An 18,170-nucleotide genomic window follows, 5' to 3' on the forward strand; every position below is an offset into this window, starting at 1 on the left:
CTTCATCGGAGCATTGAGTATAAAAATTCACAGGTCATGCTGCAGCTGGACAAAACCTTAGTTAGGCCTCATTTAGAATATTGTCTACAATTCTGGCCACTACACTACCAGAAGGATGTGGATGCTTTGGAGAGGGTACAGAAGAGGTTTGCCAGGATGTTGCCTGGTCTGGAGGGTATTAGCTGTGAGGAGAGGTTGGATAAACTCAGTTTGTTTTCACTGGAGTGACGGAGGTTGAGGGGGTGACCTAATAGAGGTTTACAAGATTATGAGTGGCATGGACAGAGTGGATAGTCAGATGCTCTTTTCTAGGGTAGAAAAGTCAAGTACTAGGGGACAGAGGTTTAAGGTGTGGGAAAAAGTTTAGAGGAGATGTGTGAGGCAAGTATTTTTTACACAGAGGATGATGAATGTCTGGAACATACTGCCCGGGGAGGTGGTGGGAATAGGGCATTTAAGGGGCAACTAGATGAATACATGAATAGGATGGAAATGGAAGGATACGAACTCCGTAAGTGCAAAGTTTTAGTTTGATTTGATCTATTATTGTCACATGTATTAACATAGTGAAAAGTATTGTTTCTTGCACGCTGTGTAGACAAAGCATACCGTTCAGAGAGAAGGATATGGAGAGTGCAGAATGTCGTGTTACAGTCATAGCTAGGTTGTAGAGAAAGATCAACTTAATGCAGGTAAGTCTATTCAAAAGTCTGACAGCAGCAGGGAAGAAGCTGTTCTCGAGTCAGTTGGTACGTGACCTCAGACTTTTGTACCTTTTTCCCGACGGAAGAAGGTGAAAGAGAGAATGTCCGGGGTGCGTGGGATCCTTAATTATGCTGGCTGCTTTGTCGAGGCAACGGGAAGTGTAGACAGAGTCGATGGATGGCAGGCATCATGATTGGCGCAGGCTTGGAGGGCCAAACGTTTTTGTTCTTTGAAGTCATACACCACTGCTAAACCTCTAGTAAGTGCCTCAGAGCAACACTCATTGCAGCTTGGAAATGGGCTGCATTCCTCTCTACAATCTGAAGAATGGATGTGTATGATGGAAAGGGCTACATGGGGGCAGGGAATAGTGCAGGAGAAGAAAAATGAACATTTTTAAAAGAAATCTAACAACCCCAAACATTAAAAATAAACTCTTGGGAGCATTTTCATAATTAGGTCAAATCTCAAATAGTGAATCTATTAACTAACATTGTCACAATTGAGCTCAAGTAAATTACTTCATGCTACCTCCTTGACTATGTAGATAATTTCTGGAAATTCCTCTGCTCAAAAGCTTTCTTTCAAATCAAAATAAAATGAATCTTCACATTCAGGAATTCATTTGCAACAGAATACAAAGCGCACCCCAGATTCAAAGGACATTCGGAAAAGTGCAAATTTTCAGTCCGGACTCTTAATTTAACAAATCCAAGGCAGCAACCATAACAGAAATGAACAAAGCTCTTAATTACAAGAAAACACTCTTTTTAAAATTATTCAAATAAAGATCCTGAAATGCATGGCAATTGCAAGAACAGCTTAATCAAAGTGTAATGAAAATGAGTTATTGGCGAAGGCACACCATAATCCCTTACTTTTTCCTGGTATAATTGAAATAAGCTACTGCAAAATTTATATGGCATGGTTAATAACAAAAAATTACATCAAGAAATACAAAAATATTTACCTTATTTAAGACATTGCTTACTTCACTTGCAAAGTCTCTGGAGCAAACTTCAAGGTGAAAGATTTTGCCACAGTTTGATACACATGCTCCTAGCAGCTTTAAAGAAAGAATTCAATCATGAACATATTTCATAACTTTGACGAAGATGAACAGTGAAATAGGCTACAGTACCACGCTGGGAATAAATAGTATCTCACTATAGCACAGAATGTCAAAAGGATAGGGACAGTTATAGTTCAATGGCCCTAAAATGTAGATAATACTGCTTCGTACCAGAGAAACTGTGAAGGTTTGGTGCACCTGTTGCACAGAAAACTACAAATAACATATCTCTTGGAAATAAATACTACTTACAGTTAGTGCCTGCATAGCAACATGAGGATCCTTGTGATTCACTCTTTTCATAATAGATCTCAAGCAGTCTTTTGGCCTAATGATTAAAACAAAACTTGTTACACCTCTGTTTTTTAAGAAAAATAATATAGATGTTTCTAACTTAACAACTGACTCAGTCCAATCCAAACTGGCTTAGCAATATGATAGTTCAATGAGATTCAGACAGGTGAGAAGTATTAGATATAGAAAGAAAAGGGCATGATACATAGTCCACACACAACATGGTGGGTGGAACGACAAGCGATTGAGAGGCATTAGTAGACTCAGTGCCTAAAATGTCCAATCACTGCAGAGCAGCAATTAACAAATAGAATGCTTAATCTAATGAACAGAAGCTTGAACTGTATAATGCTCCAGTCATACTTAAACAGTCTTGAATACTATACTGTAGTTCTTGCCACCAAAATACAATTCAAGTCCTGGAGACAGTTGAGTAAAGGACTATAAGATTCAAAGAACTCAGCAACTACAAAAATCTGGTCTTTCTGACTTTGTGGGAGAAAAAAAGACGAGAACAAATTATGAAAAAGACAGGTCCCTGCTTATGAGCATATGCAGCTTCCAGCATGCAAAAATGGGCCAAGTTGTGAGCCCACATTATTAATCTTAAGTTAGTTATTAGTGGTAATGACCCCTAACCCTTTGTATATTTCTGATATGTAAATGATACATTTACTATATTTGAATCTACAGCTGCACACATGACTCAATGTGCTCTGCCTGGACTCAAAATTACCTTTGAAATGGAGCAGCCAAATGAATTCCCTTTCCTCAATGTGTTAGTTGAGAAATCCACCAAAGGGTTACTTTACTGCTGTCCACTAGAAACCTACCTTCGTTGATCAATACATGCATTGGGATTCCTACAGCTCCATGCGCTGTAATATTGACCTCATCAGCAGTCTCATAAATAGGACCCAAGCCATTTCCTCATCATACAAGCTTGATGCCGAAATAGGTTGCATCAAAGCTATCCTGAGAGATAATAACGACCCAATCAAATCATTGTCCACTGTGTATCACGCACAGCAAATGGGCCTAAGGCTGTCACTTTTGGATCTGAAAAGTACCCAGTTTCCTTCAAATTACTCTGGAAGGGTCAGGTCTCTCACAATTTTGAGCAATAGGTAAAAATAACCATTTTATGCTGCAACAATGCAGTAGCAACGAATGGCATTTTCTACTAACAGGATTCTACCATCAGGACAAAAAAGGCATTCTGCCTATCACAAAAATGAGTAGTGCTGTATATGAATTTCAATGTTGGTGTGAGGTGTGACTGGAGGATCTTATCAAGCAGCACGTCCCTTTGGTTGTTCGCAATAAACAAAGTATTGACAGTATTCAATCTGCCTGTGCTTGCAAAACTCAGAATATAACTTCTAGGGCTAGATGTGATTCTGCAATTGCTGCAGAATCCCGAGAGTGTTAAGAATTGCTGTAACAACCAATTTATTATCAGTCAGGCTTGCAATGTGGCTCAATTACACTTGCAATATGATACATATTCATAAGCAGGGACCTGTCCTCTGCAGGCAAAAGGAACATGTCTACCCAGTATACCTCTTTTGAATTAAACAAAAACATGAGGGACAATGGTTTCTTGGTGCATTCTTCATGGCAACATCTCCTTCAATCAGAGGAAGCTTGCCAACCAATCAGCATCCCCTGTTGCTCCCTTTGAAATTTGGCATTCTTTTATTTGTCCTGATGAGTGCAAGGTGAAAAACGCCAACAACAGGCCTCCTTTTTCCGCAATATTTAAGTTCAATACTACCAAGCAACTATTTATATAAAAGAACACAGATAAGAGTTGATAACCCTCCAGGATTATCCTGGAGTCTTCAGGAATTGAAGACCAATCTCAAGAACACTGCTGTGTACAACCCTGGAGAAAATTCATCAAGACAGTACAAAAGATTGGGTTTGATTGTTAATTTTCTTTGACATTTCTCTTTACTAATGAAAAATATTGAATGGGAAAACTGGCTGCCTGGCTGACGGTCAAGCACTATCTAATTGAGTAAAAAGTGTTTTTGCTTTCCAATTCGTGTAGGAAGGCAGTGTGTCACAAGGATGGATGTATTGGCCGACTAATGGCTGGAGCATAGGGACAAGACATGTGATGAAACCTCCAGGAATACATTTAATCACAGCTGGCAATCTTAAACACAGTACATCAAAAAAGTTAATCTGAAGTGTACTGGGTTAGATAATCTTTGTGGAATTCTACATCAGAGGAGGGAAAACACAGGCGAGAGAAGGCAGAAAATAGAAGAGTAAAGAGGACAGAAATTAAGTTGAGGCCTGTTTTGCTCGTCAGTGGATAGGGAAAGGGAAGGGAGCCCTTTATTGCTCATTTGAGATTTATACATATCAGAAACGGATTGGCCCACAAGAACACTTGGCAATGGTAACAGCACTGGTCATATATGGAATTGAGAAATTTCTCATGTTAAATCAGGTACCAGTCTGAACAAAGACAAAACAATCCATGTGGTGCACATGGCCAAACAAAAACATTAAAACTTTGGTGACAAAAGAACCACATCTATTCAGCGATCGGGCAGCTTAACACAATAGCTATCAAAGAACAAAGAACAATACAGCACAGGAACAGGCCCTTCGGCCCTCCAAGCCCGCGCCGCTCCCCGGTCCAGGATTGAATCCTGAATCCAGGATCCCCGCCCAATTTTCCAGCCTATCTACATACCAATATCCTATCCACCGAGCTGTCCCTCACAGCTACGATGCTTTGTTCATTACAACCTATTAACTTACCCCCACCCCCCCATTCCAGACCATGTGATCTCCAGGGAGAGGCGAAAACCCAGAGTGAAAAACCCCAGGGCCAATATGGGGAAAAAAAATCTGGGAAATTCCTCTCCGACCCCCTGAGGCGATCGAAACGAGTCCAGGAGATCACAATGGCCCCGATCGGAAAATGCTTCCCAACCCTAGTCATTTCCACTTCCACGAACACCATATGAATTCCCTGCCCCCGAGACAGGTTCCCAACTATCCGCAGTCTCACTCTGTACTGGCACCAGCAAGATGATCATAGAATGAAGCCTTGAAACGAGAAACCAGGAACAATTAGCCCGCGCCGCTCCCTGGTCCAAACTAGACCACTCTTTTGTATCCCTCCATTCCCACTCCGTTCATATAGCTGTCGAGATAAGTCTTAAACGTTCCCAGTGTGTCCGCCTCCACCACCTTGCCCGGCAATGATATCAATTGTGAATATCAGTCAGAGGATTCAAAAACATTAGAACCCCCTTGGACAACCCTCCACCCTTGTATGTTATTTCATTCCTACTCAGTGCCCAGCACTATTTTTGGGACAGCTGCATGTTTTCACCAGATATAATTTTTGCAGAATGAAAGGAGACAAAACAAAATAAAGAAACAGAAAAGATAAGTGCCTCCATCGTGGAACTGCCAAGCTGCAAGGTGAATGGTTCAACACCACATGCCCTTGCTGGGACAAGCAACTGCATAATAAGAGAAATACCTTGTTCTGCTCAGATATGCTGTTACTTGGAATACTCACCAACTGCAAGATGCAAACTCAGCCCATCTAGGGAGGTATACTCAAGTAACTAAAAAATACACAATATAATTCAGACCTGATGTGTCTGCTATGCATTACAATTAAAGCAACTGTAAGGCAGAACTGTCAATTGCAGAGAGGTGTTATGAGCTGCATTTAGTACATGCAAAACAAGTTGCAAACCAATTTTTTTTCTCTCTTTCATGAGATACGAGTGTCGCTGACAAGGTTAGCATTTGTTGCCCATCCCTAACTGAGTGGTTTGCAAGGCTATTTCAGAGGGCAGTTAACAGTCAACCATATTGCTGTGGGTCTGGAGTCACATCGAGGCCAGACCAGCTAAGATTGGCAGACTTTCTTCCCCAAAAGGACATTAATGAACCAGATGGGTTTTTACAACAATTGATGATAGTTTCATGGTCACCATTACTGAAATTAGCTTTCAAATACAGATTTATTAACTAAATTCAATTTCCACTGTCACGGTGGATTTGAACCCATTCTCCAGAGCATTAGCCTGGTTCTCTAAATTACTAGTCCAGTTACTATGCTACCATCTTCTCTATTTAAGTAAATTGAGCTGGGTTTAAGGAAGCCCTGGTTAGCGGTTTCTTAGTTGACTTGAACCCTGCTCATAGCTTTAGCAAGCAGAATAGAGCAGCAACAGGCAAGGAGAAAAAAAATTAATAATGCATGTGAAAGAAAGTTAGCAAAAGGAATAAAAGGTCAGTTGCAAAATGAAAAATTCAAACATTGCAAAATGGATGCAGATCCCAACAAGGCTGCCTTATTCAAGAATCACACAACAGAGAAAGACGTTTAGCCCATCATATCTGTGTCAGCTCTTTGAAAGAGCCACCAAATTTGTTCCACTCCCCTGCTCTTTGCAATCTTTTCCTTTTTAGCTATATATCCAATTCCTTTTTGAAAATTGCAGCGGAATCTGCGAACTGGGTAACAAAATGGGCTTCAAGACTTATTTTCATCTTTCTTTCCTACTTGTCTATCTTCTCACATCCCTCCTTCCTTTTCTAATAGTGTATTGCAGATCAGAATTCACTGCATAAAAAAGTCAAATTTAACTGTACTACTGAACTATATTTGGCTATCCCTAAGATCTACAAACTCCTGTTTTGATATAGAAGTGCTTAATTTGGAAACAGATGATGAATGCTCTACTTACATAGCTAATTCTGATTTAACTCTCTGCAGGGCAAATGCAAACTGTACATAATTCAGTAGCAGCATTAAAAAAAAATACTTGCTCACCCAGTACGAGACTGTCCTACTTTGTCACAGATATCTAGTATGAGACCCCAGTCCTCTGCGGTGTTCATCTCACTGGTTGCTTTCTCTGTTGAATTTAAAAACAAAGATTGTAACATGACAAAAGGCAGGCACATACACCAAAAAACACAATCATAAAACATGTGTGCACAGTATTGTAATTCTTAGAATCTCCTTTTCTAACATACATAAAACTGCACCTTAGCCAAAAAATATAAATTAAATTAATTTTTTTAAATAAAACGGTCAGATACAATACCAACATATAATTTTAATTATTTCCATAATACAGAAACGTAATGTCTTTCCAGCATGATGACATGTCCCAAATCAACAAAATATTTCAAATGTTCTCAATTTGAAATATAAATTTCAAAATTCTTCCTGTTACATTTTCTGGAAGTCATTAATTGAAAAAGAAATTGCATTGAGAGAGTAATTACCATTTTAAAAGATTAAGAGAGGTATATGGATGCAAAAAAGAGATACTAAGCCAAAGTAGAAGATTTTTATTCAATTGTTCAATACACTATTCTCAAGTTTCACAATTACAAATATTTTATCTGCTGTTCTATTTAGCACCACCTGCTAGATGATCTGGACAAAGTTTTTTTAAAAATTGTATTGCTCTACAATCTACCTCCTTCGCATTGCATTCAGTAAGGTCAGAAGTGAAGATTTCTTGCTGAAGCTTTGAAAGCATTTTTCCAATGTCAATCCTGCTCTCAAGGTTTGAGCACAAAGAATAGTATGTATTTACAAAAAGTCTTTGTGCTGCCCTGATCTTCTTTGAAAGGTTTCATGGAATCCTTCATCCCCACTGGAGACAGCCTCTGTTCAATGCCTCATTTGAAAAACATGATCTTTCACACTGCTGTCCTCTCCCAGTACTGTGCTCAAATGTCAAAATTAGACTACTTACTGATGTCCCTGTCGTGGGTTTTAAGCCCATGACTTTTTGACTCAGAGGCAAGAGGGTTAAAGCTGACCCAAGTGTAACAATTACATGGATTGTAATTGTTACAATCCAATTGTTGTAATTGTTAACATGAACAAATAGTTTGTTTGGAAGGTACTGATGAGAAATTCTCACATCCAGAATTCTTCATTTGGATCTAATCTAAAAACGATGTCCCTTTGAGTGTGACCTCATCCATTTGCTTTTGGCTTTGATTTCCCCCCGCCCCCCCATAGGAATATTAGGAGGAGCAGAAGTAAGTCATTCTGTCTTTCGAATCTGCTCTGTCATTCATGATTAATGAACTTAGTTCTATCTTCCCACACTATCCCCAAATCCCTTACTACCTTAAATATAGAAATCAATCAATCTCTATTATATATATTTACTTGATGACTGGGCTGCACGGTGGCACATTGGTTAGCACTGCTGCCTCACAGCACCAGGGAGCCGGGTTCGATTTGTGATTTGGGTCACTGTGTGCGGAGTTTGCACGTTCTCCCCATGCTTGCGTGGGTTTCCTCCGGGTGCTCCTATTTCCTTCCACAGTCCAAAAGACGTGCTGGTTAGGTGCATTGGTCATGCTAAATTCTCCCTCAGTGTACCCGAATAGGCGCCGGAGTGTGGTGACTTGGGGTTTTTCACAGCAACATAAGAACATAAGAAATAGGAGCAGGAGTAGGCCATCGAGCCCCTCGAGCCTGCCCTGCCATTCAACAAGATCATGGCTGATCTGAAGCGAATCAGTTCCACTTACCTGCTCCCCATATCCCTTAATTCCCTTATCGATCAGAAATCTATCTACCCATGATTTGAACATATTCAATGAGGTAGCCTCCACCACTTCAATGGACAGAGAATTCCAGAGATTCACTACCCTCTGAGAGAAGAAGCTCCCCCTAAACTCTGTTCTGAACTGGCCCCCACTTATTTTGAGGCTGTGCCCTCTAGTTCTGGTTTCCTTTCTAAGTGGAAGGAATCACTCTACCTCTACCCTATCCAGCCCCTTCATTATCTTATATGTCTCTATAAGATCACCCCTCAGCCTTCTAAACTCCAACTTCATTGCATTGTTAATGTAAGCCTACTTGTGACACTAATAAATAAAATAATAAGGCATCCACAGCTCTCACGAGTAATGAATCCCAAAAATCCACAACTCTCCAAGTGACCATGGTGACACAGTGGTTAGCACTGCTGCCTCACAGCACCAGGGACCTGGGATCAATTCCAACCTCAGGTGACAGTGTGGAGTTTGCACACTCTCCCCATATCCACAGATCTCTAAAGGTTGCCACTCAAGTGGATAGAGATGTGAAGAAGGCCTATAGTGTGTTAGTTTTTATTAACAGGGGGTTGGAGTTTAAGAGCCGTGGGGTTATGCTGCAACTGTACAGGACCTTGGTGAGACCACATTTGGAATATTGTGTGCAGTTCTGGTCACCTCACTATAAGAAGGATGTGGAAGCGCTGGAAAGAGTGCAGAGGAGATTTACCAGGATGCTGCCTGGTTTGGAGGGTAGGTCTTATGAGGAAAGGTTGAGGGAGCTAGGGCTGTTCTCTCTGGAGCGGAGGAGGCTGAGAGGAGACTTAATAGAGGTTTATAAAATGATGAAGGGGATAGATAGAGTGAACGTTCAAAGACTATTTCCTCGGGTGGATGGAGCTATTACAAGGGGGCATAACTATAGAGTTCGTGGTGGGAGATATAGGAAGGATATCAGAGGTAGGTTCTTTACGCAGAGAGTGGTTGGGGTGTGGAATGGACTGCCTGCAGTGATAGTGGAGTCAGACACTTTAGGAACATTTAAGCGGTTATTGGATGGGCACATGGAGCACACCAGGATGATAGGAAGTGGGATAGCTTGATCTTGGTTTCAGATAAAGCTCGGCACAACATCGTGGGCCGAAGGGCCTGTTCTGTGCTGTACTGTTCTATATCCTTGTAAGTTTTCTCTGGGTGCTCCGGTTTCCTCCCACAGTCCAAAGATGTGCAGGTTAGGTTGATTAGCGTCCCAAGATGTGTAGAGGGGATCAGAGATTTAAACATGTGAGGTTACAGGGATAGGGTATGGGTGGAATGTTCTGTCTGATGTAGACTTGATGAGCCAAATGGCCTGCTTCTGCACTGGAGGGTTTCTTTAGGTTAGTTTATTTATTAGTGTCACAAGTAGGCTCACATCAACACTGCAATGAAGTTACTGTGAAAATCCCCTAGTCATCACACTCAAGCACCTGTTTGGGTACACTGAGGGAGAATTTAGCATGGCCAATGCACCTAACCAACACGTCTTTTGGACTGAGAGAGGAAACCAGAACATCCAGAGGAAACCCACACAGACACGGGGAGAACGTGCAAACTCTGCACAGACAGTGACCTAAACCGGGAATCGAACCCAGGTCTAGTGCTGTGAGGCAGTAGTGCTAACCACTGTACCACTTCTTCTAAGAAATTTCTCGTCAACTCCATCCTAAATAGCTGATACCTTATTCTGTGACTTTCCCCACTAGCTCTGCATTCTGAAGAAAGGCAGGGGAAGCAACCTCTATGTGTCTACCCTGGTAAGCCTTCTCAGAATCTTGCATATTTCAATGAAATTATCTCTGCTCCTTCTAAACTCGAGCGAAAAGAGCTTAAGTCTACTCCTCTCTTCATCGTCTCCCAGCCAAGGAATCAGTCCAGTGAATCTTCTTTGCACTGCTTTCAAGTTTCCTCATGCAAATAAAAATTGTACAGATCACTTCAAGTACTGTGGAGGGTGAGGCGGTGGCATAGTAATCCCACCACAGCAGATGTTGGAATTTGAAATGTAAAAGAAAAATATCTGGAAGTAAAAGTCCAATGATGACCAAGAATCCATAAAAACCCATCTGATTCACTAATTCACTTCAGGAAAAGAAATCTGCCATCCTCACCTGGTCTGGCCTACATGTGACTCCAGACCCACAGCAATATGGTTGACTATTAAATACCTCTGAACAAAGGCAATTAGAACATAGAACATTACAGTGCAGTACAGGCCCTTCGGCCCTCGATGTTGCGCCGACCAGTGAAACCAATCTAAAGCCCCCCTAATCTACACTATTCCAATATCATCCATATGTTTATCCAATAACCATTTGAATGTTCTTAATGTTGATGAGTCCACTACTGCGGCAGGCAGGGCATTCCACGCCCTTACTACTCTCTGAGTAAAAAACCTACCTCTAAAATCTGTCCTATATCTCTCACCCCTCAATTTAAAGCTATGTCCCCTCGTGTTAGCCATCACCATCCGAGGAAAAAGGCTCTCACTATCCACCCTATTAAGTCACCTCTTAACCTTCTTCTCTCTAACAAAAACAACCTCAAGTCCCTCAGCTTTTCCTCATACGATTTTCCCACCAGACCAGGCAACATCCTGGTAAATCTCCTCTGCACCTTTTCCAACACTTCCACATCTTTCCTATAATGCGGCGACCAGCACTGTACGCAATACTCCAAGTGCGGCCACACCAGAGTTTTGTACAGTTGCAGCATGACCTCCTGGCTCCGAAACTCGATCCCTCTACCAATAAAAGCTAACACACAGTACGCCTTCTTAACAACCCTATCAACCTGGGTGCCAACTTTCAGGGATCTATGCACATGCACACCCAGATCCCTCTGTTCATCAACACTACCAAGTATCTTACCATTAGCCCAGTACTCTGTATTCCTGTTACTCCTTCCAAAGTGAATCACCTCACACTTTTCTGCATTAAACTCCATTTGCCACCTCTCAGCCCAGCTCTGCAGCTTATCTATGTCCCTCTGTAACCTGCCACTTCCCTCCGCACTGTCTACAACTCCACCGACTTTAGTGTCAGCTGCAAATTTACTAATCCGTCCTTCTACGCCCTCATCTAGGTCATTATAATAAAAATGACAAACAGCAGTGGCCCCAAAACAGATCCTTGCGGTACACCACTAGTAACTGAACTCCAGGATGAATATTTCCCATCAACCACCACCCTCTGTTTTCTTACAGCTCTTAAGAAGTCTCTCACGACACCAGGTTAAAGTCGGCATCTCCACATCATTCTTACAGCTAGCCAATTTCTGATCCAAACCACTAAATCACCCTCAATCCTACGTGTCCGTATTTTCAAATGCTTTGCTGAAATCCATATGCACCACATCAACCGCTTTACTCTCATCCACCTCTTGGTTACCTTCTCAAAGAACTCAATAAGGTTTCTGAGGCACAACCTACCCTTCACAAAACCGTGCTGACTATCCCTAATCAAATTATTCCTTTCCAGGTGATTATAAATCCTATCTCTTATAATCCTTTCCAATACTTTGCCCACAACAGAAGTAAGGCTCACAGGGTTGTCCCTACTCCCCTTCTTGAACAAGGGGACGACATTTGCTATCCTCCAGTCTTCTGGCACTGTTCCTGTAGACAGCGACGACACAAAGATCAAAGCCAAAGGCTTTGGAAGGGCCGTGGATGTCGTCTATATGGATTTCAGTAAGGCATTTGACAAAGTCCCACATGGCAGGTTGGTTAAGAAGGTTAAGGCTCATGGGATACAAGGAGAAGTGGCTAGATGGGTGGAGAACTGGCTTGGCCATAGGAGACAGAGGGTAGTGGTCGAAGAGACTTTTTCCAGCTGGAGGTCTGTGACCAGTGGTGTTCCGCAGGGCTCTGTACTGGAACCTCTGCTATTTGTGATATATATAAATGATTTGGAAGAAGGTGTAACTGGTGTAATCAGAAAGTTTGCAGATGACACGAAGGTGGCTGGACTTGCGGATAGCGAAGAGCATTGTCGGGCAATACAGCAGGATATAGATAGGCTGGAAAATTGGACGGAGAGGTGGCAGATGGAGTTTAATCCGGATAAATGCGAAGTGATGCATTTTGGAAGAAATAATGTAGGGAGGAGTTATACAATAAATGGCAGAGTCATCAGGAGTATAGAAACACAGAGGGACCTAGGTGTGCAAGTCCACAAATCCTTGAAGGTGGCAACACAGGTGGAGAAGGTGGTGAAGAAGGCATATGGTATGCTTGCCTTTATAGGACGGGGTATAGAGTATAAAAGCTGGAGTCTGATGATGCAGCTGTATAGAACGCTGGTTAGGCCACATTTGGAGTACTGCGTCCAGTTCTGGTCGCCGCACTACCAGAAGGACGTGGAGGCGTTAGAGAGAGTGCAGAGAAGGTTTACCAGGATGTTGCCTGGTATGGAGGGTCTTAGCTATGAGGAGAGATTGGGTAAACTGGGCTTGTTCTCCCTGGAAAGACGGAGAATGAGGGGAGATCTAATAGAGGTGTACAAGATTATGAAGGGGAGAGATAGGGTGAACGGTGGGAAGCTTTTTCCCAGATCAGAAGTGACGTTCACGAGGGGTCACGGGCTCAAGGTGAGAGGGGCAAAGTATAACTCAGATATTAGAGGGATGTTTTTTACACAGAGGGTGGTGGGGGCCTGGAATGCGCTGCCAAGTATGAGGAGAGGCTGAGGGATTTGGGATTGTTTTCGCTGGAAAGGCGGCGGCTAAGAGGGGATCTTATTGAAACATATAAGATGATTAGAGGTTTAGATAGGGTGGATAGTGATAGCCTTTTTCCTCTGATGGAGAAATCCAGCACGAGGGGGCATGGCTTTAAATTGAGGGGGGGTAGTTATAGAACCGATGTCAGGGGTAGGTTCTTTACCCAGAGGGTGGTGAGGGATTGGAATGCCCTGCCAGCATCAGTAGTAAATGCGCCTAGTTTGGGGGCGTTTAAGAGATCCGTAGATAGGTTCATGGACGAAAAGAAATTGGTTTAGGTTGGAGGGTCACAGTTTTTTTTTTTAACTGGTCGGTGCAACATCGTGGGCCGAAGGGCCTGTTCTGCGCTGTAATGTTCTATGTTCTAAGTAGGGTGGTGGAGGCAGGCACGTTGACATCGTTTAAGACTTACCTGGGAATGGAGGGATACAAACGATTGGTCTAGTTGGACCAAGGAGCGGCACAGGCTTGGAGGGCCGAAGGGCCTGTTTCCTGTGCTGTACGGTTCTTTGTTCTTTGCAATCTCCTCTCTGGCCTCCCAGAGAATCCTAGGATAAATCCCATCCGGCCCAGGGGACTTATCTATTTTTACCCTTTCCAGAATTGCTAACACCTCCTCCTTATGAACCTGAATCCCGTCCAGTCCAACAGTCTGCATCTCAGTACTCCCCTCGACAACACTGTCCCTCTCCAGTGTGAATACCGATGAAAAATATTCATTTAGTGCCTCTCCTATCTCTTCAGACTCCACGCACAACTCCCCACTACTGTTGGATGTAAAGAACAGCGGCGTGTGTTTGATTCTGGTGATGCACACACTCCGAGCCGGTATTGAATAATTTTGAGACAGAGAGACATCAGATTGAGATCATATGACACATTGGGCCTTTTAATCTCCCATACAATTCCACCCCCCCCCTCTCTCTCTAATATGATCTCCCTGTGTGTGAATAGAGGGATCTTAGAGTGAGTGTCCACTGATTCCTGAGGGTAACAGGACAGCTCGATAAGGTGGTTTCGACCGGCAGATGGAATACTTTCGGAATGGGAAATAAATGCTGGCCTAGCCTGTAAAATGAATTTTAAAAACCAAGAAACTAAATAATTACAGCAAGATACATACTCGATCCCTTTGCAATAAAGGTTTTCCTAACTACCTGCTACATCTACATGTTAATGCTGTTATTTATATACAAGGACACTTAGATTCCTCTGAATACATTCCTGTGCACCCTTTTCACAGCTTACCTTCCCAGTTAGCTTTGTACTGATCGCAAACTTGTTGATTCCACCAATTATAACTTGCCAAACAGAAATTACCCATTTATTCCTACTTTCTTTTCTGTCTGTATTAATCAATCCTCAATTGATGCTTTTACATTACCCCCCCAATCTCTAATTTTGTGTGGCAGCTTATCACATGCTTTTTAAAAATCCAAATACACGATATCCATTGGTTCTCCCTTACTTGCCCGGCGAGCTGTAACTTCAAAAAACTCTCAATAGATTTGGCAAATATGATTTGCCATTCATAAATCCAGGCTAACTCAGAGGGCTCGATTTTACCATCAAGTTGCACCCATTTTCTGGTGCGAAAACTTTGTAAAGCTAGGCGTGAGGCGAGTAATGCGATCCACGCCCGCCTCCGCTAAAGGTCACTTACTCTCTCCACCCTGACTAGTGCTCCTCCAATATGTGGTTTTCTGACATTTATCATGTAACAGAAGCCAGGGGAAATGGATGTCCCCTGGTTCCCCCTTTACACAGGCCAGAAAAAAGCCGCAATTGGGACCGCACCCAAAATGGGCACAATGGCCATTTAAATGTATTTGCATGTATTTAAATTGACTAATTGGTTGCACACCCAACTTTACCAGCACTTCCCCCTTTACTACCGCGTTCGCCTATCCAGAATTGGCGCAAAACAGACATGTTCCACACAAGTCCGATTCAGGTTAGTGAGGAGGTAGGTGCCCAGCATCCGACGGATCTCTACCACTCTGCCTGAGATCAATGGGGGGGGGTTTCCTCTGCCTGAGATCAGTGGTGGGGGGGCAATATCTGAGGGGGTCAGGGGGAGGCATTATCCGGCCCAGGAGGGATGCAGCAGGGGAGCAGCATTCTATCATTTTTTTTCCTGCACATGCGCAGTTGGAGGCGTTGATTGAAACTGCCGAATTTCGGGCGTGTTAAGCCCTGCCCACAGGCTTGTGCAGTGTGATTTGGACTTGCTGATATTTTTGCAGGCAGAGTGCGTATGGGAGCGCCGCAGACCGGATCTAAAAGTCGGATCTGAAATACTCCCAGTTTCAAGTCCGCCCAGCACATGGAATCAAAATGTGAAAATAGGGCCCAGAATTACAGATTACGACAGTGCAGAAGAGGTCCCTCGGCCCATCGAGTCTGCAGTGACGCATGAAATGCCCTGGCTTGCCCACCTAATCCACTAGCTAGCACTTGGTCCATAACGTTGAATGTTTTGGCGTGCCAAGTACTCATCCCCGTACTTTTTAAAGAATGTGAGGCATCCCACTTCCATCACCTTCCCAGACAGTGCATTCAGACTGTCACCACCCTCTGGGTAAAAATGTTTTTCCTCAAATCCCCCCTAAACCTCCCACCCCTCACTTTTAACTTGTGTCTCCTCGCAACTGACCCTTCAACTAAGGGGAACATCTGCTCCCTATCCACCCTGTACATGCCCCTCATAATCTTGAACACCTCAATCAGGTCACCCCTCAGTCTTCTCTGCTCCAACGAAAACAACCCAAGCCTATCCAACCTCTCTTCATATCATGACTCTGATCAATCATTTGAGAATGTTCTAAATGTGTCAGCTGGCCCCTAATCATAAGATTTGAGCATTTCTTTACCAAAGCCAGGCTAACTGGCCTAAAGTTCCCCATTTTGTCTTTCCCTCCTTTCTTGAATAGCAGTTATGCTTGCCACCTGCCATGGGAAGGGAACCATTCTACAATCTAGGGAATTCTGGCATATCAAAACCAATGCCTCCATATATCTACAGACACCTTATGTAAAACTCTAAGAAGTAGACCATCATATCTCAAGGATTTGTTGGTTTTTATCCCATTAATGTCTCCAGTACTGTTTCTTGACTTACACTAATTCTGTGAAGTTCCTCATTTTCATGAGACCATCATTCCTCACTATTTCCAGAATTGCTTTTTAGGTTTTTGCCATAAAGGCAGATGGAAAGTATTTTCCATTGAATTCTGCTAATCTTATTCTCTTGGAGACTATTTTCAACTGATGGTGCTCCAATTAGTATTTTAGTTTTCATTCTAGCAAAACCCTTCAAAATTTTGAAACCCCCATTAAATTGCATTTAGGCTTTGCTGAGCCAGTGGAAATAATCCCAGTTTCTCTGGTCTGTAACTACAGTTTTAGATCCCTGATATCTGGTGAATCTTCGCTGTACACTCACTATGGCTTTAATATACTTTCTCTAATGAGTAGCCCAAAATGCACACAGTAACATGATTGACTTAATCAAAACACTCTGCTTTTACTGTTGCAGGGTGAGGAATAAATGTTGGCTGGCACAACAAGAATAACTCCACTCCTATTTGTCAGAAAACTGCCAATGGGGTTGTTGGTGGAATTTTCAAGGTGGCTGGGTACCGTCAGAAATTTCAGACAATACAAGACTTACGATGCCAGTGTCTCAGTTTAAAGACGTAACTTTTATTTTGACCAGTGGCCACTATGAGAAATCATCAAAGGGTCGGAGCTGCTCCTAAGATGGAGCAATTAGACCGCTCCAATGAATTCTAACATGTACAATTCAAAACAGATCAATTATAGATTTTCTTATCAATTACTCCCACCTCTCATTAACTTTAAATAAATCATCAATATACATAAATCAATAATAATACTGGTCATATATTTTAGCCAATCGCATCACACCCTCTGGCATAATGGCATTTCATTAGTCCTTAGAATCCAGATGATCCCCCCCCTTTTGGCTAACTCCGCTTCCTCAGACAATAGTCACAAAGTTCAAAGTGAACATTCCCATAAATTCCCCTACAGGTCACTGCCAAAGCAGATCAATATATGATTCCACATCTGGGCATGCATCCATTTTATCTGGACAGTGAATTCACTAGTCATGAAGTTTGATTAAGTGTTCTGAATGTTCTATCATTAGAAACTCCAAGGTTTCAGTATTTTCTTAGAATATGGCTTTGCCCTAATGCTCTTTACCATGATGCTTTGCAGCAATCTGTTTTTGGCTAAAGTGAACAATGATTCGTAAAAATACCAGCATGTGTTTTAAATTATAATCACTTGTTTAAATCTCTTACTGCAATTCATATGTGTAAACTGCTTTCTTGTTAGCTTATAAGTCTGTTTTTAAAGTAATTTAACTCAATGCTGGTAATTCTGTCAGTGTCTTAAACGTCTAATGGTTTAAAAATCTTCACTAACCTATTAGGATTTCTTCCCCTTACAGGGGTCTTTTACATCCACCTGAGAAGGCAGACAAGGCCTCATCATCGCATCAAAAGACAGCAACTTTGATAGAGCAACACACCCTCAGTACTGCAACAGGAGTGCTTGCCTAGATTTTGAAATTAAATTTCAATCCACAACCTTCTGACTCAGCAGCAAGAGTGCAACCTTTTAAGCCATGGAGGTCAATTCAGGAAGTTCAAACGAGTTGGAAAAGCTTAAAGCCAGAAAAGGGTGTTTCAAAGCTATCCTGAGGGATACAAAAACAGAAAATGCTGGAAAATCTCAGCAGGTC

At 42.3% G+C, this 18,170-nt stretch overlaps 1 protein-coding gene across 5 annotated transcripts in view; it reads right to left on the reverse strand.

Moving 5' to 3' along the window:
* The window catches only part of LOC144507491 (signal transducing adapter molecule 1-like), a 69,036-nt gene that overhangs the window by 35,107 nt on the left and 15,759 nt on the right, over positions 1 to 18,170 (reverse strand). For 4 of the 5 annotated variants that reach the window (XM_078234648.1, XM_078234626.1, XM_078234633.1 and 1 more), the window contains exons 2-4: positions 6,894 to 6,978; positions 2,030 to 2,105; positions 1,676 to 1,771 (exon numbers count right to left, since the gene is read on the reverse strand). In XM_078234648.1, coding sequence (XP_078090774.1) covers positions 1,676 to 1,771; positions 2,030 to 2,105; positions 6,894 to 6,961 — 240 coding nt within the window. In that variant the 5' untranslated portion in view covers positions 6,962 to 6,978. The remainder of the gene's footprint in view (positions 1 to 1,675; positions 1,772 to 2,029; positions 2,106 to 6,893; positions 6,979 to 18,170) is intronic. The other variant, XM_078234641.1, reaches the window with a different exon arrangement.

This window comes from Mustelus asterias, chromosome 2, assembly GCF_964213995.1.
Source record: "Mustelus asterias chromosome 2, sMusAst1.hap1.1, whole genome shotgun sequence".
Lineage (NCBI taxonomy): Eukaryota > Metazoa > Chordata > Chondrichthyes > Carcharhiniformes > Triakidae > Mustelus > Mustelus asterias.